The sequence below is a fragment of the Mobula birostris genome, chromosome 22 (genome assembly GCF_030028105.1).
Source record: "Mobula birostris isolate sMobBir1 chromosome 22, sMobBir1.hap1, whole genome shotgun sequence".
Taxonomy (NCBI): Eukaryota; Metazoa; Chordata; class Chondrichthyes; order Myliobatiformes; family Myliobatidae; genus Mobula; species Mobula birostris.
In genome coordinates this window covers 22862964-22888329 of record NC_092391.1, presented here as the reverse complement: position 1 = coordinate 22888329, position 25366 = coordinate 22862964, and the positions used below count along the sequence as shown (strand labels likewise).

At 40.9% G+C, this 25366-nt stretch overlaps 1 protein-coding gene across 5 annotated transcripts in view; it reads right to left on the bottom strand.

Moving 5' to 3' along the window:
• Window positions 1-25366, bottom strand: part of col27a1b (collagen, type XXVII, alpha 1b) — a 487157-nt gene that overhangs the window by 325387 nt on the left and 136404 nt on the right. For all 5 annotated transcript variants that reach the window (XR_011882827.1, XM_072240297.1, XM_072240300.1 and 2 more), the window contains exons 6-8: window positions 21092-21145; window positions 18013-18066; window positions 6728-6772 (exon numbers count right to left, since the gene is read on the bottom strand). Coding sequence is in view for 4 of the 5 variants with exons in the window: in XM_072240297.1 (XP_072096398.1) it covers window positions 6728-6772; window positions 18013-18066; window positions 21092-21145 (153 nt within the window). In the remaining variant the exon portion in view is untranslated. The remainder of the gene's footprint in view (window positions 1-6727; window positions 6773-18012; window positions 18067-21091; window positions 21146-25366) is intronic.

The window sequence follows — 25366 nt, the reverse complement described above, 5'->3', positions numbered from 1 at the left end:
TCAGCTGGGTAGACTGGAGCATTGTGTGGTTAAGTGCCTTGCTCAAGGACACACACGTTGCCTCGACCGAGGCTCAAACCCACAACCTTCGGATCGCTAGTCCAACGCCCTAACCACTTGGCCACGCGCCACACTATTAAAGAAGAAGGGGTGGCATTACTAGTCAGCAAGGTAGTGCTCTGTCAGGACAGACTGGAGAACTCGACTACTGGGGTGTTATGAGTGGAAATGAGAAATAAGAAAGGTACCACCAGCTTGATGGGGCTATATTACAGACCATCCAAAAGTCTTAGGGACTTAGAGGAACAAATTTGTAAATAAATCACAGACTGTTGCAAGAAATATAAGGTTGCTATAGTAGGTGACTTTAACTTTCCACATGTTGACTGGCAATCCCCTCCTATAAGAAGACTAATCGGATAGAGTTTGTCAATGCGTTCAAGAAAGTTTTCTTCATCAGAGCACAGAAGTCCCAATGAGACAGTGTGCGATACTGGATCTGCTATCCAGGGCAGGGCAGGTGACAGAGGTTTGTGTAGGGGAACGATTTGCATCCAGTGACCACAATGCCATTAGTTTCAAAGTAAATATGCAAAAAGATAGGTCTGGTCTGTGGGCTGAAATTCTAAACCGGAAAGAAGCCAATTTTGATGGCATCAGATATGATCTGGCAAGTGTGGATTGGGACAGGCTGTTTTCTGGCAAAGGTGTACTTGGTAAATGGGAGGCCTTCAAAAACAAAATTTTGAGAGTACAAAGCTTGTATGTGTCTGTCAGAATAAAAGGTAAAGACAACAAGTGTAGGTAATCTTGGTTTACAAGAGATGTTGAGACCCTGGTTAAGAGGAAAAAATAAGATGCATAGCAGGCAAAGACAAGTAGGAACAAATGAGGTGCTTATGGAGTATAAGAAATGCAAGAGAACACTTAAGAAAGAAATCAGGAAGGCTAAAAGAAGGCATGAAGTTGTTCTAGCACACAAGGTGAAGGAGAATCTGAAGAGATTCTACAGATACGTAAAGAGCAAAAGGATTGCAAGGGACAAAATTGGTTCTCTGGAAGACCAGAACGATAATCTACGTGTGAAGCCAAAACTGATGGGGGACACCTTAAATGAATTCTTTGCATCTGCATTTACTCAGGAGGTGAATACAGAGTCTACAGATGTGAGGCAAAGCAGCATCAACCTCATGGGCCCTGTAAAGATTACAGAGGATGAGGCAAATCAGGGTGGATAAATCCCCAGGGCCTGACAAGGTGTTCCCTCAGACCCTGCGGGAGGCACATGCAGAAATTGCCAGGGCCCAAGCAGAGATGTTTAAAACATGCTTAGCTACTGGGGAGGTACCAGAAGATTGGAGAATAGCCACTGTTTAAAAAAGGTTCTAAACATAAACCAGTAAATTATAGGTTGGAGAGTCAGACATCAGTTGTGGGAAAGTTATTGGAAGGTATTCTAAGGGACCGGATATATGAGTATTTGGATAGACACGGACTGATTAAGGATAGTCACCATGGTTTTGTGTGTGTAGGTGTATTGGAGGGGTCGTGACTGTCACGTGACAGCATTGCCCATTTACCTGGTCAAAAGACACGCCATCTGACAATCAAGGTCTGACCCCCTCCTCACCCATCAATGCACACCTAACTATTGGCCCCTTTAATTAGCCTTGTACTTGACCTCAGGCAATTGACCTTTGTAATCAGCTTAACCCTGTTGGCACCGAGCCATTGGCTTCCCTGTGAGTCACCTGGGCTGGACTCATCAGCCCTGCTGCACTCTAAAGGAAGCCACGTGTGCTTGACCCTTTCTCTTTTTTGCTACCTCCGAGGGACCACCCTGCCATTGGTCAGTTGTGCATTGAATAGGGTTGGGAGTGTGGATATTGTCCCTAAGCAGAAGAGCTGTGCCTGCATAGAGTCAAGGGTGTCGGGTATTGTATTGACTTTTCCCTTGGTTGGGTGTGTGTGTGTGTGTGTGTGTGTGTGTGTGTGTGTGTGTGTGTGTGTGTGTGTGTGTGTGTGTGTGTGTGCGCGCGCGCACGCGCGCATGTGCACGCGTGCGTGTGTACTTTGTTCCCTTGCGATTTTATTAATTGTCCGCGTATTTTATTGCTGATTCAACTACTGTAAATTGTGTGCGTGTGCGTGTTGCTTCTTTTGCCAGTTTCCCACGTTTGCCTTCTGTAAATAAAATCCTTTACTACCAAGACTGTGTCCAGAGTCCTCGCCTTTGAGACCTATCGAATCTGTTTCCTCACTTACAACAGTGGGGCATGTCTAACCAATCTTATAGAGCTTTTCGAAAGTGGATGAAGGCAAGGCAGTGGATGTTGTCTATGTAGACTTTAGTAAGGCATTTGACAAGATCCCGCATGAGAGGCTGGTCAAGAAGATTCACTGACTTGGCATTCAGGATGAGGTAGGGGAAGCCAGAGGGCTGCCTTTCTGACTGGAGGCCTGTGACTAATGGTGTGCCGCAGGGATTGGTGCTGGCTCCATTGTTGTTTCTCAATGATCTGGATGATAATGTGGTTAACTGGATCGGCAAATTAGCGGATGACACCAAGATTGGGGATGCAGTGGACAGTGAGAAAGGCTATCACGGCTTGCAGAGGTATGTGCATCAGTGGTTAAAATGGACTGAAAAATGGCAGATGGAATTTAATGCACACAAGTGCGAGGTGTTGCACTTCAGTATGACCAACTAGGGTAGGTCTTACACAGTGAATGGCAGGGCACTGAGGAGTGTGGTAGACCAGAGGGAGCTGGGAATACAGGTAATTGAAAGTGGTGTCACAGGTAGATAGTGTTGTAAAGAAAGCTTTTGGCACATTGGCCTTCAAAAATCAATGTATTAAATACAGGAGATGGGGTGTTATGTTGAAGTTGTATAAGATGTTGACGAGGTCTAATTTGGAGTATTGTGCGCAGTTTTGGTCACCTACCTACAGGAAAGATGAAAGAGTACAGAGAAAATTTACAAGGATGTTGCGGAGTCTGGAGGATTTGAGTTATAGGAAAGTTTGAATAGGTTAGGACTGTATTCTTTAGAACATAGAAGATTGAGAGGAGATTTGATAGAGGAATACAAAATTATGAGGGTTATAGATAGGGTAAGTTCAAGCAGGCTTTTTCCACTGAGATTGGTTGGGACTATAACCAGAGGTCATGGGTTAAGGGTGAAAGGTGAGATGCTTAAGGGGAACACGAGTGGAAACTTCTTCACTCAGAGGGCTGTGAGAGTGTGGAACGAGCTGCCAGCACAAGTGGTGCATGCGAGCTCGATTTCAACATTTAAGAGAAGTTTGGGTAGGCACATGGATGGTAGGGTATGGAGGGCTACGGTCCCGGTGCAGGTCGATGGGAGTAGACATCTAAATGGTTTTGGCATTGACTAGATGGGCCAAAGGGCCTGTTTCTGTGCTGAGCTTCTTTATGACTTTAAATTAATAGATAGAATGGTCCATCTCATACAGCACCATCTGTATTTTTATTTAATCTTGCATCTACTCTCAGTTGGAGTTATAACATCTGCACATCAATAATTACCAACACCATTTCCAGTCTGTGGGCAATGTCACTCCAAGAGCTTTTACTAGAATATTTGTATTGGAGATGACAGCAGTCCAAATAAATTGTTTCAGTTGAAGAAACATTTCAGCTCAAATAAAATGTATTTATCTTTACACATTTACTTGTCCTTACACAAGAAATAAATATCCTGGCAAGGTAAATTATTCCAGCAGGCGCATTTAAAGGTCTGTCTAGTGGAATTAAAAACAGATTTGCATATTTGCTTCTACATTAGCAACCTTAAACACTGAATCTTCATTCCATGCTGTCTTTTTGCAGGTCCTTTGAAAGGGATTTCCCAGTATTTTTACTCCTTTAAATATTTTACTGTTTTTTTTAAAAAAAAGTATCTGTAAAAGCTATTTTTCTTTTAAAAAAAAAGATCAACAGACATCTAAGAGCAGCTGAATCTAATAATCAAGTTACACCTTGCCAAAAGTTCCTGGAAATGCAAGTTCATTTGATGGTAAATTGTTCAACATTCTCAGCACATTCATTCATATATACACACATACATGTCCCCTGCACATCAAATGCCTATGAAGTGGTTTTAAAAATCACCATTCCAATAAAATATGATTGTTGGAGAGTAATGATATGACTGCCAAAGAGCAGGCCATTTGTTGTGCTTGCTACTGTGACAAGAATACACATAGATTAAGATGTAGCTGGCCTGGGCTGGCACCAGTGGAATCAACAGTTGGTCTGCCACCTGACTTCAGGAGAGAGAGATAAGGAAAACAATGGAGCAGCATTTGGAGATGTTAATGAAGGAAGGAGAGCTGTCAAGAGCAGCTCACCCTTTGAACCCCGAACTGTTTGAAGTGATGGACAGGCGATACCCCAGCAGGGGGATAAAAAGGGACAGGTTTGCTAAGGCAGCACACACGACACCCGAGGTAACAAGACCTTGGAAGCGGTGCGTCTCTCACAAGTCGGTGGGAAGTACCGGGCCATAGACGCACAGGGTGGAAAGACACGGTCGGCGGGAACCTGGTGTGTGTCCACCCTTGCCTGGGTGCTGGGTTCACCGCAGAGAAACGATCGTATCTGGAAACGGAGGGGTCACGGTCGGTGACCTCAGATGACATCACAAAGGACTCACCCGAAAGCTGACTGCAAAGGTCTGTGTGGAAGTCGTTTTGAATATTCATTCGTTTTGCTCTCTCTCTCCTTCCCCCCACTGTCCATTGCCACGGCAGTGATTACTGCGAACTGAACTGAACTAAATTGAACTGAACTTTGCGTCACTTTGAAACTGGTCATTTATCCCTAGACAACGATAGAGCTTGATTGATCCTGTTATCTTAATTCTGTGTACATGTATGTTTATCATTGCTGAACTGTTGCATTCATTATCCTTTTGATTAGAGTACTGTGTTGCTTGTTTCTTTAATAAAACTTTCTTAGTTCTAGTAATCCAGACTCCAACTGAGTGATCCATTTCTGCTGGTTTGGCAACCCAGTTACAGGGTACGTAACACTACGTATTTTAATCTTATTACTAAATACTGTCGTCGATGTTCCAGCATGCTTTTGATAGAATATTTGATCTCCAGTTAGAATTTACTCTCATTTAAGTATAATTTATTCATTACTACCAGAATCAAGGTAGCGGATTTGTACTTTAATTTCAAATAAAGTGCTTCACAGGACACTTATTTTTTTGAGATTTCAATGCCAGTTCTGGTTGCACACTATAAGAGGGTTATATTGGAAAGGGTGTGGAGAAGATTTGTCAGAATGTTGCTTGAGATGTAATATTTCAGTTATGTGCAGAGACTGGATAGGTTGAATACTAGAGATACTGCAGATGCTAGAAATCCAGAATGACACACACAAAATGCTGGAGGAACTCAGCAGGTCAGGCAGCATCTGTGGAGAGGAATAAAGAGTCGACATTTCAGGCCAAGGCCCTTTATTGGACCTGGAAAGGTTGGCTTGTCTTCTTTGGAGCAGAGATGGTTGAAGTGCATACTGATGGAGGTATATAAAATTATGAGAGTCATGGGTAGGATAAATAGTAAGAAACGTTTCCCCATGCCAGAGAAGTACAAGATTAGAGAGCATAGGTTTAAGCTGAGCAGTAAGAACGTTAGAGAAAATCTGAGGAAGAACTGGAATCTAGAACAACTGTTGGGGTGGAGGAATGGAGGAGGTGGAGACTTTCACAGCATTTAAGAAGCATTCATGGTGAATTACTGAAGCATATTATGTCACAGACCTCCAAGAGCAATTGAGGCTTGTATGCCTTGATGACCCAGAGAGCTATGTTGGCTGGAGTCAAGGCTTTATGCTTTGGCTCTTGGTAGGGTCACCCATGCCAAACAGGCCAAAGGATAGAGGCCAAACTTGTAGAGGTCCACCAGTCCTCTGGGTTTGGGGGCTCATCTCACGGGTGCCAACCCTGTCCTGTTAAACAAAGTTGTTACAGAAACAGCAATGAAGATTCCTTCTACATCTGAGAAGATTCCTTCTCTACCCAGGACTTGCATGACTGAGAGTAGTGAAAACCAAGAGGAAGCTGCTGACATGATGCACGAAGCTCTGAACACCGCTGGAGACATAGTTTTATGTCACAAATATGTACAGGGTTGCTTGGAAATTTAAATGGGTTAATGCTGGAAATGAAACGTTTGAACTATATAGGCAGGACATAGAGAGAAAGGTACAGGAAATAGACAACTTAGTCATTTTAGCAATCGGGTTGCTGCTATTGGAGAGGACGCTGTTTCGAGTCGCTGCCATCAGAGGGGCCACTAAGCTCGAGTCACTTTCCTCAGAAAACCTTGGGTGAAATTCTGAGATTTATGGATAGGCCTCTTTCAGTTCTGTGTTTATTTTGTGTTCTCACCCATTCTTTCTTGTTGCAGATTGGTGGGTGGGGTTTCGGCGATTTGTTAGCTTTTTTGCAAGGGAGGAGTTGAGGGTATTTCAGGTTTACAAGTTTTTCTTTTTCTTTCAACTACTTATCTGGTTTTCTGTATTCTGTGGCTGTCTGGAGAAGACGAATATCAGAGTTGTATTCTGCTTACATACTTTGATAATGAGATGAACCTTTGAATTTACTGAATGACACCATTGTATACTGTCTCCAAAAATAAACAATGTGGTATAGCAGCACTGAGTAGAAAGAGAAGTAAACACTCACTGGTTCGCCAGGATGGCCACGTGGTCCAGGGTAACCATTCATCCCCTAAAGAAAACAACATTACTTAGTTTGTAAAAGAACATTCACCGAAATATAGGCAGGATCTCAAATACAGGAACACGAGGAACGTCACAATAATCCATCAACAATGGAGGAGGCATAACCCAAATTCTTGAGAATATTTTGAATGACTATATTCCTCAAGTCAAAATCTCAACGTGTGGTTTTCTGGTAGCAAATGTAGAAACTTGATTCATCTTGTTTTAAATAATTATGAAGAAGCCACAGTTTCAAATATTTCAGAAGATGGAAAAATTATTTTTTTGTTTTGATCACACTCCATTGGCAAGAAGACTAATTTTCTTACCTTTGGGAACAGCTTAAGGCAAATGGGCCAAATGGGTAAATGGAACATAGAACACAGTACAGGCCCTTCGGCCCAAAATGTTGTCCTGACCCTTTAACCTACTCCGAGATAAATCTAATCCTTCCCTTCCACATAGCCCTCCATTTACCTTTCATGTATGTACCTAAGAGACACTTTAATGTCCCTAATGCATCTGTCTCTACCACCATCCTTACAGCACATTCCACACATCTGCTACTCTTTGCAAAAAACCTATGTAATTCATGTAGTGATGAGCCATGTAGATTAGAAAACATTTAAAATTCAATAACTATCAAATATATTTCAGGAGTTTATTCTCTATATTTTTGGTTATGTCACTAGTACATGTGATAATAATCTAATAAACAGTTTAGTTTGGGTTGGCACCCTGGTGTACAAACATTCCTGTGATGCACCGTTTTATGTTTTCTGATCATCCACTAAGATTTCTTCTCCATTTGTTCACCTCCCCTGTCCTCTTCCCTCCACCTGGTTCCATAATTCCATCATCTCCTCCCCATCTGGCTCCGTCTGCAATCTACCAGCCTCTGTCCCAACCTCTCTAGCACTACTGTGTACTGGCAATGTTTCCTTTCAGGTTCCAATGCAAGTTGTTGCCCCAACACATCAATTTACACCCTCCACATCCACAGATCCTTCTAGCATTCTGTTTTTTGATTTCATAACTAATCTTATTTGCTTGTGGGATATGCAGGCCAAATGGCAAGATGCTGGTGAGAAAGGCCAGAACCATAAAGATGTTGCAGAAAAGAAGTAAAAAAAAAGATATTTGTGATTATATGAAAGAAGTTACTGTTTAAAAAAAAAACTAATGCCAGGCCTGAACTAAATTTTAATTCTTAATTATTAAATTTAGTTGTGCTTAAAGAGATGATAGGTTGATGTTTTTTTTAATAACTGGAAATAACTAATTTTTCCAAAGACAGTGAAGAGTTAGTGATGCAGATACCACTGATCAATGAAAACTGAGATTGGCAGATGCTGCATGTCACTAATTAATTTTTGAAAATTATTAGAAGACTGGTTATTGAATTAATTCATTATAACATCTCTTGGATTATACAGTTATCTAATTTTGATGTTATATTAGCTGACTGAATTCTTATTATGGAGTTAATAAGCTATTTCATTTTATAAAGTCATTGAATCATGGGATTGTTATGCCAAAGAAGGAAGCCGACTTCAGGTAAAGGAAATCTGTTAGTGACATTCCCTGACTTTTCTAAAGACCGAAAAACATTATTCACTATTAGGTATTTGTTCAATTGCCTATGTAGGAATTTGTTTTTAAACTATGAAACTGTTGGAAAATAGTTTGGAGGAAACTTCCACTTAATAATTATTTTAAGGAATCTAGCAATAATCATGGAACTCGTATGTTATCAAATTAAGTTAAACTTCATACACATAAGTCTGAATTATTCAAATATATTTACTCTAACTTTTTACCGCACATGCAACTTTATGAGATTATTCACCATAATTCTGTACTGATTTTCACAACCTACAGACTCACATTCGAAAACTCTAGTCATGGTGGCACAACAGCACAGTGGCTAGCACAACACTTTACAGTACCAGCGACCCGGGTCTAATTCCTGCTCTGTAAGGAGTTCTCTCCATGACCATGTGGTATCCTCCAGGTGCTCTGGTTTCCGCCCACAGTCCAAAGACTTACTGGTTGGTAGGTTAATTGGTCATTGTAAATTGAGATTGTGTCCCGTGAATAGGCTAGGGTTAAATTGGGGGTAACTGGACGGCGCAGCTCAAAGAGCCAGAAGGGCTTATTTTGCACTGTATCTAATTAAATAAAAAGTTTTCAGTATTGTATGTGTATGCATGTACCTATTTATTTATTGTTTAATTCGGCAAATTGTCTTTTGCACATTGGCTTTTTGTCAGTGTTTGTTTTGTACATAATTTTCATAAACTATTGTATTTATTTTTCTTGTACATGTCTGGAAGAAAATTAATCTCAAGGTAATATATGTTAACACATACTAACTTTGCTAATGAATTTACTTTAATAGCAGAAACCGGAATCTGAAAGAAGTGATGGCCAACGAGTCTGTCAAGAATAAAAGAAATTACAGTGTTCCAGCATAGAAATGCTTTATTTATTCATTCTCCGAATTGTAGAGTAGTTCAAAATGAATCAGCGAAAATCTGGCACAAAGTTCTAAAGTAAATGTCACTTCTTCCTGCATCCCTCAATTATTCAGCCAATACTTTGCGAAATACTTTATGCAGTTTACCACAGGAAAAAAAACACGTGGCACCCTTCAGAAGGTTTGTTCTTATTCTGCTAATTCAATCCCCTTTCATCAAATATGTATTTACCATAAAACTCTTGGTGCATCTGATGTGCATACGTACCCACATGCATGAAAACAATTCTGAAGAAAAATTTAACCCAATTGCACACACACCCAGAACCACATCATTACATTGGATTTGTAGTCAAGGACTGCAATTCTGACACAGGGTGACTAATTGCTGCAGCAATACTTTTCTCTCTGACTTTGCAGAACACTTTAGCCATTTCTACCTCTTCTTGTAATGCAAGGGATGAATGTTACGATGTTTGGATCTGGGAAATAAAACCATTCTAGTGAAACTACTTATGCATAAAATCTCATGGACGGTTGAACACAGATCACCGCATCTTTCCTGCCTGCACCACTAGTCCCCAGAATCACCTCTAGTATTTCATGACCTGGAAAGATGTTGACTATCTCAACCTTCAGTTTTGATGAATCCCCAGGAGAATCTAGTAACAGTGGACCTATGTAGAACACTACTCATTCCTTCAGCCAGACCTCTTATGACTGCATTAACAGAGGACTTCACTCACACTGAAAAACAAGGGTTTGAGGCCTGCTGCTATCAGCTTGGAATAATCTCTCTCATTTTTCAAATACCTGTGGAAGGAACTGCACCTTTTGTTGTCTTCTTTAATATTCACAAAAACAATACATTTTAGTCAAACAATATATGCTCTTGTATTTCTTCATCACATTCAGCTGTCTTTCTAACCCATTAGTCTGAAGAGACCTAATGGTAGTTTTAGCCTTATTTATTTCATCAGGGCTCTTGAGACCATTTATCTGGCTGGCCAGAGTGCTGTCATCATCTATTCCCCATGGTCCCTCTGCCTTATACTGTACTGTCAATAGAGAATATGAACCTCAAGTTTGTTTTTGTGTTATTGAAGAAGAAGAAGAAAGCCCTTAACTCTGAGTGGAGTCATCGGGACGCCATCATGATGGCGTTTTTATTAGCAGGCTTTCTTAATTTTATGAGGCTGAGCTGCTAGCTTGGCGCTCAACTCAGCACGGATGGAAAGTGTGCAAGGGAGCCAGCTGGATTCGAACTCAGGAGCCTTTGCTCCGAAGTCTGGCGCTGATGCCGCTACGCCACCAGCAGGATTTTGTGTTATTAATGGTCCAGAATTTGCAATCAGCACTGAGACATTGTCACTGACTGCAACAGAAATCTTCCAACAAAGGATTAGTAACCTCACATCTCTTGCGATCTAGCATCAGATCTCAAGTGTGCAGATGACTTTCATGTCAATAAGTTGACTGAGAATTAAAGAATTCTCACATGCAGCTATTAATTATTAACAGTTAAAACACTTTGCAGAGTACTAAATAATGATCAAACCACATACTCATGATTAAAGGGGAAAATCAAGTAACAGTACTTTATTATTTTGAATCAATTATATTTAAAAATATTTATTAGAGGTAATATAATGGACATACACAAAATTATTGCTTTAAGGGCCAGAGACTTTGCACAGCAGGCTCCAAGGTTTTGAGTGCCTCTAAAGGTTTTCTTTGGTGAACATAGTCCTTAAACAAAAATTGTTGCCATTCATTAATGTCATTATTGGTGACCTGACTGAAGGAACGAGTCATAGTTTGCATAGGTCTGCTGTTAAGGATGTGGACTATTTTCTAAATGGGGAGCAAACTCCGAAATCAGAGTTGCAAAGGGACTTGGGAGTCCTAGTGCAGGATTCCCTAAAGGTTAACTTGCAGGTTGAGTTGGTGGCAAGGAAGGCAAACGCAGTGTTAGCATTCATTTTGAGAGGACTAGAATATAAATGCAAGGATGTAATGTTGAGGCTTTTTAACGCTTTGGTCAGACTGCACTTGGAGTATTGTGAGCAGTTTTGGGCCCCTTATCTAAGAAAAGATGTTTTTGGTATTAGGGAGGGTCCAGAGAAAGTTCACTAGAATGGCCCTGGGAATGAAAGGGTTAAAATAGAAGCTGCATTTGATGGCTCTAGGCCTGTACTCACTGACGTTTAGAAGAATGAGAAGGGATCTCATTGAATCCTATTGAATATTGAAAGGCCTAGAAGACCATACGTGGAGAGGATGTTTTGAGCTGAGGCCCAGAGGGCACAGTCTCTGAATACAAGATGTCACTTTAGAACAGAGGTGAGGAAGAATTTCTTTACGTAGAGGTGGTGAATCTGTGGAATTCACTGCCACAGAGAGCTGTGGAGGCCAAGTCATTGGATATATTTAAAGCAGAGGGTGATAGGTTCTTGCTTAGTGAGGATGTCTAAGGTTAAGGAGTGAAGGTAGGAGAATGGGGTTGCATCAGACATGATAGAATGGCAGAGCAGACTCAATGGGCCAAATGGCCTAATTCTGCTCCAATGCCTTATGGTCTAACGAGATAGAATCTCACTAAACCTCTACAGTGAAACAGTTTTGAAAAGAAAACTAATACGGCATAGACATGTTAAGGGCTGGATACTTAATTGCAACATGAAATGTTTGTACTAAACTACCCAAACTCACATAATTTTTACAGAGCGATCAGGGATTGTGTTATGAATTTAGAGTCATCATTACTTGAGTATAAGAAGAAGGTCTGAGTTGTAAAGTGAGACCATATAAGTGGGAACCTATTTTCTCCCTGGAACATTGGAGATTGAAGGGTGACCTTAATATGTAAGATCATGAGCACATCGATAAGGCCACAGTCTTTGTCCCAGGGTAGAACAACCTTAAACTTGAGGTCATACATTTAAGGTGAGAGAGGAAAGGGCTAACGAGGTAACTTTTTCACACATTTAGCTCCTTTGCCAACAGCTGACTTTTGAATCAACTCTCATGCTAACAGAAGTTTGTGACATTCACAAAGAAACTCTCTCAGATTTATTTCAATTCTACTGCCATCATTAGCAATTGTATATTACAGAATGGAGATTCCAATACATTTTTAATTACAAGTTTTAGGCAATGCTACAGAAAAAAAATGCTTCATATAATTCTTAAAATCCAATGTTCAGAATCTATACTTGTAGTCAATAATACTGATTCACAATTGAACTGTCTGTCAAAATAAGATCTCAGATAATAATAAACAGATGTGTCCACTTCCATAAATTTGGGACCAGAGACAGAATACTCACTGCTTTACTAGTGTTTCTCAGTAGCAGAGGCAGCAGTTCTTAGGTTTTTTATATATAAATAGAGACCTATAACCTCTGAATAAATAGTTTTAAAATACTCTATTAAATACCACTAGTTTGATTGTTTTGCGTTAAGAGGAAATTACTTCTTTTGCATTTCACTCACAGGAAATTGTAAGTAAAATTATAGGCAAAGAATGGATAATATTTCCAGAAGAGCACTTCCAACGTCAGACTGAAATAAAGAAGAAATGTTTGCTCTACAGAAAGAGTTCCACTGGGTTTCTGAGAACAGATAACAAATATGTCAAAATGCAAACTCTGGAAATATTTAAAGGTAAATTGGTAAAAGTCAATTCAGTTAAAAAAAATAGATCTTGGAAATTGAAGCAGATTGCAAAGGAAAATAAAAAGACATTCTGAATACATTTTCCATGTTTTGTATGAAGTGTGAGTTACTGTGTATATTCTGTCTATGAAAGATAAAAGATATTCTGTCTATGAAAGATATAAGGGATAAGAGATGCACTATGCTGTTTCTACTACCTAGACTGGTACAAGTAGTAGGAGAAAGGCAGGTCCTGAATTCCTCTACTCTGGGAGGGCAGTGTATAAAATTTTGGTCAAACTGGGGAAAGCAGCAAGAACTTGAGGTAGTTTTATTTTCAAGTGTGGAGATCGAAAGACTCTCATAGGAGCTTTAAGAAAATCACAGATTTTCATCTTCTTCAAGATGTTACCTGCTTCACTGAGTTCCTTCTGGTCTGCTGTCAGGGTGGAAACAATTCAGGATGGGTGCTGCCAAAATACCTTTCCATGTCACTAGCAAGGCCACCAGTTATTGTCCTTTCCAAAGTTTCCTGGTGAACCAAGGTTCCTGAATTTCTGTATTCCATTTGGTGAAAGGACAGGACTTTGACTGAGCTTTAATGAAAGAGTAGACCTGTTCAAAAAAGTTGTGTGGTAGCCCAAGGGCCAGTGTGATGTTGCCCCTGGCAGTGAAAAGGTGTTGCACTTTAGTTGCTGTTTAAAGGTGATCTTGGTGGACCTGGTATCACAATTCTCCTGCTTGTGCTCATCTAGGAAGTAGGAACAACAAGATGGTAATCTTGTATCAACATGGGGCAGAACGAGACTAGAGCCCAGAGAGGAAAAATCAGATTTAAATTGATGTGGTTCAATCTGGAAGGATATGGTTAATGAGATGTTAATGGGATCTATTTTGTTTACAACTTATATGAGTGATCTGGTCTTAGGCAAGATGCAATCATAAGGAAGTTTGTTAATAAAATCAGATTAAAGAACACAACAAATAGTGAATTGGTAATGTGAGTAAGAGCATAACTCGGGAGAGGGTGGGACCAGTCAAGGATAAAGGGGGAAACATTTGCTTGGATGCGGAGAATGTGAGTGAGGGACTTAATGAGTACTTTGCTTCAGTATTTACCTAGAAAAAGGATATGGAGGACCAGGAGATCAGTGCTGAGTATATAAATATGTTAGGGTATTTAGGGGTCAAGGAGGGGGAAGTGATGGGCCTCCTAAAGAGTATGAAGGAGGATGTCCTCAGGGCCTGATGGGATTTACACCAGGTTAATGAAGGAGGCAAGGGACGAGATGGCTGGGCCCTTGGTCAATATCCCCATGTCCTCTCTAGCCACAGGCGAAGTCCCGGAGGTCTGGTGAGTGGCTAATGTTGTACCTCTATTTAAGAAGGGAACTACAGACCAGTAGGGAAATTGCTGGAGAAAGTGCTTAGGGATAGGATATATGAGGGTTTGGAGACCCATGGCCTAATTGGGGAGAGCCAGCATGACTTTATGTGGGACAGGTCATATCTTACAAACTTGATTTAGCTTTTTGACAGGGTGACTAGAAAGATTGATGAGGAGCAGGGCAGTGGATGCTGTCTAGATGGACTTTAGTAAGGCATTTGACAAAGTCCCTCATGGGAGGCTAATTCATAAGATTAGAATGTATAGAGTCCACAGTGAATTGGCTGTTTGGATTCAGAACTGGCTAGAAGGTAGTGGCTGAATGGACTTATTCGAGCTGGAGGTCTGTAATTAGTGGAGTTCCACAGGGACCTCTGCTGTTTGTGATGTATACAAATGACCTGGATGAAAATGTAGATGGGTGGGTTAGTAAGTTTGTGGATGATACCAAGATTGGTGGAGTTGCAGATAGTGTAGAAGACTGGCAAAAAGACCAGCGCAATATAGATCTGTTGTAGATATGGGCAGAGAAATGGCAGATGGAGTTTAACCCAGATATGATGTTTTGCACCTTGGTAGGGCAAATGCAAGGAGGCAGCACACTGTTAAGAGCAAGGTCCTTCAAAGTGTTGCTGGGCAGAGAGATTTTGGAATCCAAGTTCATAGCTCCTTGAAAGAAGCTATACAGGTCAATAAGGTGGTAAGAAGGCATATGGAATTCTTGTTTTTATCAATTGAGGCACTGAGTTCAAAAGTCAAGAGGTTATATTGCAACTTTATAACACTCTGCTTAGACCACATCTGGAGTATTACATGCAGTTCAGGCCACCCAACTACAGGAAGGATGCTGAGGCTTTGGAGAGGGTACAGAAGAGGTTTACCAAGATACTCAAACACGAGAAAATCTGCAGATGCTGGAATTTCAAGCAACACACGCAAAGTGTTGGTGGAACGCAGCAGGCCAGGCCAAGACCTTTCGTCAGGACTAACTGAAAGAAGAGATAGTAAGAGATTTGAAAGTGGGAGGGGGAAGGGAGATCCACAATGATAGGAGAAGACAGGAGGGGGAGGGATAAAGCTAAGAGCTGGAAAGTTGATTGGCAAATGGGTACAGAGTTGGAGAAGGGGGAGGATCATGGGACGGGAGGCCTAGGGAGAAAGAAAGGGGGAGAGGAGCCCAGAGGAAGATGGAAAGCAGGCGAGGAGTGATTGTGAGAGAGACAGAGAGAGAAAAAAAGGGGGGGAATAAAAATGAATAAAGGATGGGGTAAGAAGGGGAAGAGGGGCATTAATGGAAGTTAGAGAAATCAGTGTTCATGCCATCAGGTTGGAGGCTACCCAGACGGAATATAAGGTGTTGTTCCTCCAACCTGAGTGTGGCTTCATCTTGACAGTAGAGGAGGCCATGGATTGACATATCAGAATAGGAATGGGACGTGGAATTAAAATGTGTGGCCACTGGAAGATCCTGCTTTCTCTGGCGGACAGAGCGTAGGTGTTCAGCAAAACGGTCTCCCAGTCTGCGTTGGGTCTCACCAATATATAGAAGGCCACATCGGGAGCACCGGATGCAGTATATCACCCCAGCCGACTCACAGGTGAAGTGTCGCCTCACCTGGAAGGACTGTCTGGGGCCCTGAATGGTGGTGAGGGAGGAAGTGTAAGGGCAGGTGTAGCACTTGTTCCGTTTACAAGGATAAGTGCCAGGAGGGAGATCGGTGGGAAGGGATGGGGGGACGAATGGGGCAGGGATGGGGGGGATGAATGGACAAGGGAGTCGTTCCAGGTGAGGCGACATTTCACCTGTGAGTCGGCTGGTGTGATATACTGCGCCCGGTGCTCCCGATGTGGCCTTCTATATATTGGTGAGACCTGACGCAGACTGGGAGACCATTTCGCTGAACACCTATGCTCTATCCACCAGATGATGCCACACTCAGGTTGGAGGAACAACACCTTATATTCCGTCTGGGTAGCCTCCAACCTGATGGCATGAACATTGATTTCTCTAACTTCCGTTAATGCCCCTCCTCCCCTTCTTACCCCATCCCTTACTCATTTTTATTCCCCCTTTTTTTTTCTCTCTCTGTCCCTCTCACAATCACTCCTTGCCTGCTCTCCATCTTCCTCTGGGCTCCCCTCCCACTTTCTTTCTCCCTCGGCCTCCCGTCCCATGATCCGTCCCTTCTCCAACCCTATATCCCTTTTGCCAATCACCTGTCCAGCTCTTGGCTCCATCCCTCCCCCTCCTGTCTTCTCCTATCATTTTGGATCTCCCCCTCCCCCTCCAATTTTCAAATCCCTTACTCACTTTTCCTTCAGTTAGTCCTGACGAAGGGTCTTGGCCTGAAACGTCGACTGTACCTCTTCCTAGAGATGCTGCCTGGCCTGCTGCGTTCCATCAGCATTTTGTGTGTGTTGTTTACCAAGATACTGCCTGGTTTAGAGGGCATGTGCTATCATGAGAGGCTGGATAAACTTGGGCTGTTTTCTCTGGAGCAGCAGAGACTGAGAGGAGATCTGATAGATGCAAAAACATTAGAGGCATTTGGATAGGGAGAAGGATGTTAGGAAGATGGAGAGATGTGGATATTGTATAGGTAGGAGGGAATAGTGTCTGGATGTTTTTGATTTTGATTTTAGCTGGTCAGCAAAACATTGTGAGTCAAAAGCCCTGTTCCTATGCTGTACTGTTCTATATTCTATGAACAGAAAAGTGACAGGTCCCATTCATGGCAGAGAGATGTGTGGTACATTTTGTGGAGTTAGCCCTTAATTTTACAGAATACCCAACTGATTGCTCTAAAACTCTGTGATGGACTCCCAGCTTCAATCACGTTGCTGAACATACTCTCTAATCAGCAAAATGATTTTTTTAATTGATCTCACACAGATCAATAAAACTGAATCTGATACATTCGAGTAGTCTTCTCCAATAATCTAGAACTGCTGGATGCTACAAAAACACAACACCACGGTCTTCTTTTTGTTAGTCGTAAAATAAAGCGGAAGACTTCAAAATATGTTAATTCACCCCCTTCTCAAATTAAGTCAATAATGATTGACCTTGAATTGCAATGGGGTGTTAAAGATATAAACCAGTGATTCCCAGATACACTCAAATTGCTTTCGGCAATGTTGAACAAATGCCATTAAGTCCTGCAGCCAGATCTACTTGAAACTTTAACCATGATATTTTTAACATAACCTTCAAAGATTTAATATTGGAGACCCTCTCACCCCCAGCAACTTGGCACCAGTTTTACCAAGTGAAAACAAAAGCATTCATCATGAACGAATTGTACTATTTCTCCAGGGGTGGCCAAAGAAATTTCCAAAGAAAGGAACTAGCCTATCTGCGAACTGGAGATGTCTTCTTTCAAAAACGTACATATTGGATTCGCCAGCTACAGGAGTTTTCACCTGGTAGTTACAGGAACATAGCTCAAAAAGAAGCTTAGATGATATACTTCACATAAAGCCAATGAGGAGATGCTTAATCTTCAATAATGCGTAGGCAGGTACACAGCTTGCAGTGCTACCAAATCAACTCAGAAATAATTGCCAAAACATCACATACCTTAAAGCTCATAAAACTAACTTCCAATTTACCCTGCTCACCTTGATTGTTAACTAGTGCTTTCCTTATTCCAAAAATTTAGTTAAATATTCCCAGTTAAAAGTTAATAAAAGAACAGATAAACACCCAGTTTTAGCTGCCCACCTTTCGGCCTGGTGGTCCTTGGAGTCCCAGAGCACCAGGGTGGCCCACATCACCCTGTAAAACAATAAAACCAAATCTCCATGTTAAAAGTAGTGTAAAACTACTCAACCAGACTCACTGTTGCAATAGCATAAAATACAATCACACGCTCAAAATGCTGGAGGAACTCAACCAGTCAGACATCACCTATGGAAGTGAATGAACAGTTAATGTTTCCAGCTGAGACCCTTCTTCAGGACTGAGAAGGAAGGGAAAAGCTGCTAGAACAAAGAGGTATGGGGAGGGGAAGGAGGCCAACTTGAAGGTGATAGGTGAAGCAAGGTGGGTGGAGACGGTCAAGGGCTGGAGCAAAAGGAATCCGATAAGGAGAGGAGAGTGAACCATAGGGGAAAGGGAAGGAGAAGGATACCTAGTGGGAAGTGATAGTCAATGGAGAAGATATATAAGGTCAGAGTGGGGAATGGGGGAAGAGGGGAGGGGGATTTTTTTTAAATCAGGAGGAGAAATTGATACTCATGTCATCAGGTTGGAGGCTACCCAGATGGAATATAAGTTGTTGCTCCTCCAACCTGAGGGTGGCCTCATCTTGGCCCAAGAGGAAGCTATGCACCGACATGTCAGAACTGGAATGGGGATCAGAATTAAAATGTTTGGCAGCTTGTGGCGGATAGAACAGAGGTGCTCCATACAGTAAACTGGTATTGTGTTCACTACTGGACTTAATAGTCCATTATTATGGATATAAATATTAATATCAGCATGCATATGAAAACCTTAGAATGACCACAGAAAGCAACGCGATATATCACTGTGTTATAGCATCTCACTTTTTAACACTTCACAAAGGGTATTCCAGATGTAAATATGCTTCGTATAACAACACATCCATTTCACAACAAATGGTTCCTAAAACAGAATTGATTTTGTTCTTGCTACACACACAAAATGCTGGAGGAACTCAGTAGGCCAGGCAGCACCAATGGAAAAAAGTACAGTTGACGTTTTGGGCCGAGATCCTTTTGTGCGTGTGTTGCATCTACAGATTTTCTCTTGTTTGATTTTGTTCTTGTTTTCCACAAATACTTGAGATAAAACTCATGGTTTATTTCCTGTATTTGAAGTTTGTATCTTCTTGATAAATATTACATTGTTTTCATTTTGCTACTACATTGCAAAATCACCCGTCAAATAATGCAATCAGTTGTTGAGGATTATATAAACAGTTCAAATTGTGAGTGATCAATACTGGTTAACCATATATTTATATACCTGCAAAATTTAGGACAAGCAGTTTGGGGGTTTGCAAGTTTTATTTCCTTTGCTTTCGTGCAGGGGGGTAGTTGATGTCTGTATTTCATGGCTATCTGTAGAAGATGTGTATCAGAGTTGTATTGTACATGTGTACTTTGACAATAAAATGAACCTTGAACGTTGAAGTGTAAAGGCTGCCAACTAAGGTAGACAGTAGTCTGAACAGATGCTACTGATTTAACCCAAATCTCAGTAGCATTTATTCAACATCAATGTTCAATTTTTCATTTGGCACTTCAGTACCTTGGATACCAAAAATATCAAATCTAACAACAGATTGCATGCTGCCAGCCTCCAAAGTTGTATTAATAGCTTAGAAATTGTAGTACTCTGCCACAACAGCACTGTGTATTCATTGCTTGGTATCTCAATGACCAATTTGGATTCATTCCTGTTATTGAAAGAATGTTATGACTCTTCTTTTGGAAGAGTCTAAGTCTATGTTCAAAGATCAAAGTATAATTTAGGTTCCAGGTGAGAGGGAGGAAAGTTTAGCAACTTGATCGATTGTGGTCAGGGTGCAAAGGTTAGTTTGTGACAGAGATATATGATATATGGTGTGATTCAGACATGGAGTATTCTGACTGATGTAAGCTGAAGCTGGGCAGGGAGTGTGGAACTGAGGGCCTTAGTCTGAAGTCATCAGGAATTTCTGGACCTATGACCTCAGAGCAGTGGGATCTCAGAAGCCTGCTGGATTGGGGATTGAGCGAGTAGAGAAAGCATTGATAATCTTTAGAGAGCTTGAACACAGCATTAGCTCTCTTCAACACAAGTCCATTGGTCATCATGTTGTATATTCTCTCTGTACATTGTACCACTTAAGCTTCTCAACCAGATTTTGATGAAGTCCTCTATTAACAAAATAACAGGAACAGGAAAACCTCCAAGCATCCTTCAAAGTCACACTGTGTGGCTCTTCCCAAAAGTCAAAAGGCCAGTATGCCCACTTGGAACTAGAAGGGTAACCACAGTTCAAGAAGACTGACCACCGGTTTACGGACAAACTAAGAATTATCACTAAATTTGTCCATATCACAAGAATAAGTAAAAAGGACCCTTTAATTAAAAGAAACTCATTTTGTGCCAAATTGCACCATGAATTTTTGTTAATCTTTTCTTCAGCTGATGTTAGTGGTTATAGTATTAACAACACATTAAAAGACATTTTCACTTTAAGTTTAAATCTTTTCCCCTTAATTTTCTGCAGTAATTCTCAGAAAAGCGATGCTGCACATTAGCATTTTACAAGTCCTTGATGGTGGTGCCAATTATTACTCAAAAGTAAATACATGGAAGTTAGCAAGAAATTAGCGAAATGCAGGTTTAAACAAATTCTATTGTACCATTGAGAACATTTCCGAGGAAAACGATTAAAACTAGAACACTGCTTGTTTATTACTCCCTCCCACTCTTCCAAAGTTGTCCCATTACTATCCGTTTTCAAATCTATCGATAGTATAAGCGAGTAATTAATTCTAGATTAGTTACAGTTTGCAAAGGACTTACAGGGCATTGGCTTTAACAACTAATGCAGCAATGAAGTAGGTTAATTATTTCCTACTTCAACATGGAAGTTTTTATTGGTTTTACTTTCAGTATTTACTTTAGAATCCAATCAGGTTATTTGGAAAATCCACTCCAGTGCCAAATTCATTACAGATGTGTCTTTTTCGTGCAGTAATTTTGCAATGTTTTCGTCCATAAAGCACCTTCTATTATGCTTCTCTGCTAACTGTTGCTCCTGAAGAAATATTCTCATTCTAACCTTTTGTCCATTGGGTGCTTTCCCTGGAGAGACGCCAGGTTCACCTTTATGACCCTGAAAGATAAAAGAATAATACTTAGAGCTTCAGAAATGACTATTTTAAGTATTCCTTAAGACCAGCATTGCACTAAATTGATGCCAAAATCCAGGGCTTCAACTTATGTAGATTTGTGAAAATAATGACACTGTACATACCCCAAGGTGACGTTCAACAATTGTTTAAAAACGTTCTTACAATGGGTAGCATGAACAGATTTAACATAATTTCTATTAATAATGTTCATTCAGTTGGAATGAGAAAGAGAAAACCTTGAATGCTATTCAATAGCTCTAATTCTTATAAGAGCTGGAGTGATTTCTCTTTTACATGGTTGTTAGCCTATTACACAAACTGTGCTCAGCAATTAAAAAAAATAAGCTGCTGTGATTTATAAAAACAATTTCTCAAAATTTTGGTAGAAAATTTAAATGAGAAAGGTGGCAAGCTTCTGCCACAATTGAGTTGTCATTTATCTTAAGCAGCAAACTTATTAATAAATTAAGTTTATCAGGCTGTCGACACCAACTGTTCTCAGTTCACACAAGAGTTATCATCAATGAGGCAAGGTACTGAAAGATGGCAGAGATGTTTGAACTCACATGTTAAAAATCTCTGAAGTGTAAGAACCAAAAATAAACGAGGACTTAATGAGTGTGTAAAAGTACTGTTATCCGAAAGACAGATAGGAACCATGCAATGAAGAGGTGGATGGATGATTTAAAAAGTAATCTGCAGTTACTTTCTTTAATATAAGATTCTTGAAGGCATTACACATTACAGCTGTTGCTTTCTTCTCCTGTACTTGCTAGAATGTGATAAAAATACATCTATAGAATATAACAATGAAGATAAAATTTACTAATTTTTATTCCAGAGTATTTCTTTACATTACGCCATGCAAAGAAAAATATTGGCTGGGGTTGCTCAAGGAGTTGTTGAAATCAGTCCATCTGAACTGGAGATCATAAGACATAGGAGCAGAATTAGGTCATTTGACCCATCTACTCTTCTCTGCTGTTCCATCATTGCTGATCCCAGATCCCACTCAACCCCATAAGCCTTCTCACCACATACTTTGACACTCTGACCAATCATGAAACTATCAAATTTTACCTTAACTATACCCACGGTCTTGGCCTCCTCAGCTGACCGTGGCAGAGCAATCCACAGATTCACTACTCTCCGGCTAAAAAAACTCCTCCTTACCACTGTTCTAAAGGGTCGCCCCTCAGTTTTGAGGCTGTGCCCTCTAGTTCCCACCATCCTCTCCACACTCATCTTATCTAGTCCTTTCAACATTCGGTATATTTCAATGAAATTTCCTCCACATCCTTCTAAGTTCCAGTGAGTACAGGCCCAAAGTTGCCAAACACTGCTCATATGTTAACCTCTTCATTCCCTGAATCATCCTTGTGAACCTCCTCTGACAACAGTCTCTCCAATGACAACAAATCCTTTCTGAGATATGGGCCCAAAAACTGTTGACAATATTCCAAGTGCAGCCTGACCAGTGTCTTATAAAGTCTCAGCATTATCTCCTTGTTTCTATGTTCTATTCTCCTTGAAATGAATGCCAACATTGCATTTGCCTTCTTTACCACAGACTCAACCTGTGAATTAACCTTCTGGGAGTCTTACACAAGGACTCCTAAGTCCCTCTGCACCTCTGAATTTTCTCCCCATTAAGATGACAATCTGCACTTTTGTTCTTTTCACCAAAATGGATTATTATACATTTCCCAATTATGTATTCCATCTGCTACTTTTTTGCCCTTTCTTCCAATTTATCCAAGCCCTGCTGCAATCGCATTGTTTCCTCAGCACTACCTACCCCTCCACCTATCTTCATATCATCTGCAAAACCACAAAGCTATCAATTCCATTATCCAAATCATTGACAAACAATGAGAAAAGTAGTTCTCCCAATACTGACCCCTGAGGAACACGACTAGTCACTGGCAGACAACCTCCTGCCTGCCACCCATCCCTCTATCCATGCCAATATCTTTTCTATAATTCTATGGAATGTTATCTTGTTAAACAGCCTCACGTGTGGCACCTCATCAAATGCCTTCTGGGCTGGCTGGTGGTGCAATGGCATTAGCGCTGGACTCAGGAGTGAAGGCTCCTAAATTCGAATCCAAGTTGGGCCACCCCCTGAGCACACTTTACATCCGTGCTGGGTTGAGCGTCGAGCTAGCCACTCGGCCTCGTAAAAAAAGGGTCAAGTCGGGAATGTTCATATCATGACCTGGTTAATCCAAAAGGAGACCAATCCTGACACCACGTGCCAGACAAGAATGGTGGACTGTCTGGTGCGACACGCAAAAAAAAAAAAATGCTTTCTGAAAATCCAAGTAAATGACATCCTCTGCCTCTGCTTTGTCCACCCTGCTTGTTATTTCCTCAAAGAACTCTAACAGATTTGTCAGGCAAGATTCCCCTTTACAGAAACCATGCTGGCTTTGACTTATTTTATCATTAGTCTCCAAGTACCCCAAAACCTCACCCTTAATACTGGACTCCAATACATTCCCAACCACTTAGGTTAGGCTTACTAGCCTATAAGTTCCTTTCTTTGCCTTCCTCCCATTTTACAGAGTCAGGTGACATTTGCAATTTTACAGATCTCTGGAACTATGCCAGAATCAAGTGATTCTCAAAAGAAAATAACCAGTGCATCTGCTATCTCTTAGCAACATCTTTCAGAACTCTGGGATGTGATGCATCTGGTCCAGGTGACTTATCTACATTAAGATCTTTCAGTTTGCCTTTTACTTTTTCCTTTGTAACCATAGTGGCACTCACTCCTGCTCCCTGACACTCACAGGCCTCTGGCACACTGCTAGAGTCTTCCACAGTGAAGACTGATGCAAAGAACTTATTAAGTTCATCCACCATTTCTTTGTTCCCTATTATTACCTCACCAGCATCACTTTCCAGTGGTCAATATCAACTCTGGCTTCCCTTTTCTCTTTAGATAACTGAGAAAACTTGTAGTATCCTGCTTTATATTATTGGCTAATTTGCCCTCATATTTCATCTTTTCCCTTCTTATGCTTTTTAATTGCCTTTTGTTGGTTTTTAAAAAAATTTCCCAGTTATCCAACTTCCCACTCACTTTTGCTACCTTGTATGTCCTTTCCTTAGCTTTTATGCAGTCCTCAGCTTCTCTTGTCAATCATGCTTGCCTACCCCTGCCATTTGAAAACTTCCTCTGTGCAACATACCTATCCTGTGCCTTGTGAACTATTCCCAGAAACTTTCACCACCTCTGCTCTGCCGTCATCCCCACCAGTATCCCCCTCCAATCCACCTGGGCAAGCTCCTCTCTCATGTCTCTTTAATTCCCTTTTATTCCATTGCGATACTGATAAATGTGACTTATACTTCTCCCTCTCAAATTGCAGTATGAATTCAATCATATTATGATCACTGACTTCTAAGGGTTCCTTTACCTTAAACTCCCAAATAAAATCTGGATTAATACATTACTAAAGCCATCTCGTATGCATTCAACAAATTCCCTCTTTTGCGATCCGACACCAATCCCCTTGCATATTGAGGTCCCCCATTACAATTGTGACATTACCCTTATTACATGCCCTTTCCAACTCCCTTTACAATCTCAACCCCACATCTTGGCTACAATTTGGATGCCTATATATGATTCCCATAATGTTTTTTTTCCTTAACTCCATCCACAAAGACTTGACATTTTCTGAACCTTTGTTATCTCTTTTGAAAGATGTGATTCCACCTTTTAACAACAGAGCCACACTACCGCCTATGCCTTCCTGCCTGCCCTTTTGATTTAAAGTATATCCTTTGATATTAAGCTCCCAACTACGACCGTCTTTCAGTTACAACTCAGTGATGCCCACAAAGTCATACTGACCAGTCTTTAATTGTGCCATGAGTTCATTTGAATACAACACCTTTAGTCCCACATTCTTTGCCCTTTTGAATTTTGCCTCTTTGGGACAATTTAACTCTTTGCTCTGTCTGCATTTGTACTCAATCATTGGCTTTTCCTTCCTTACATTCTTGTTACACCCATTATCTTCAACGGGCTCATCTTCAGCTCTATCATACCGGTTCCCATCCCTAAGCCATATTAGTTTAAACCACTCCCTACAGCTCTAACAAAGCTGTCCACAAGGGCTGTCGACACTTATTTTCTCTCCAGTTTTCCTCCTAACATAGAAAATACTGATAAAAATTAATAGCACCAA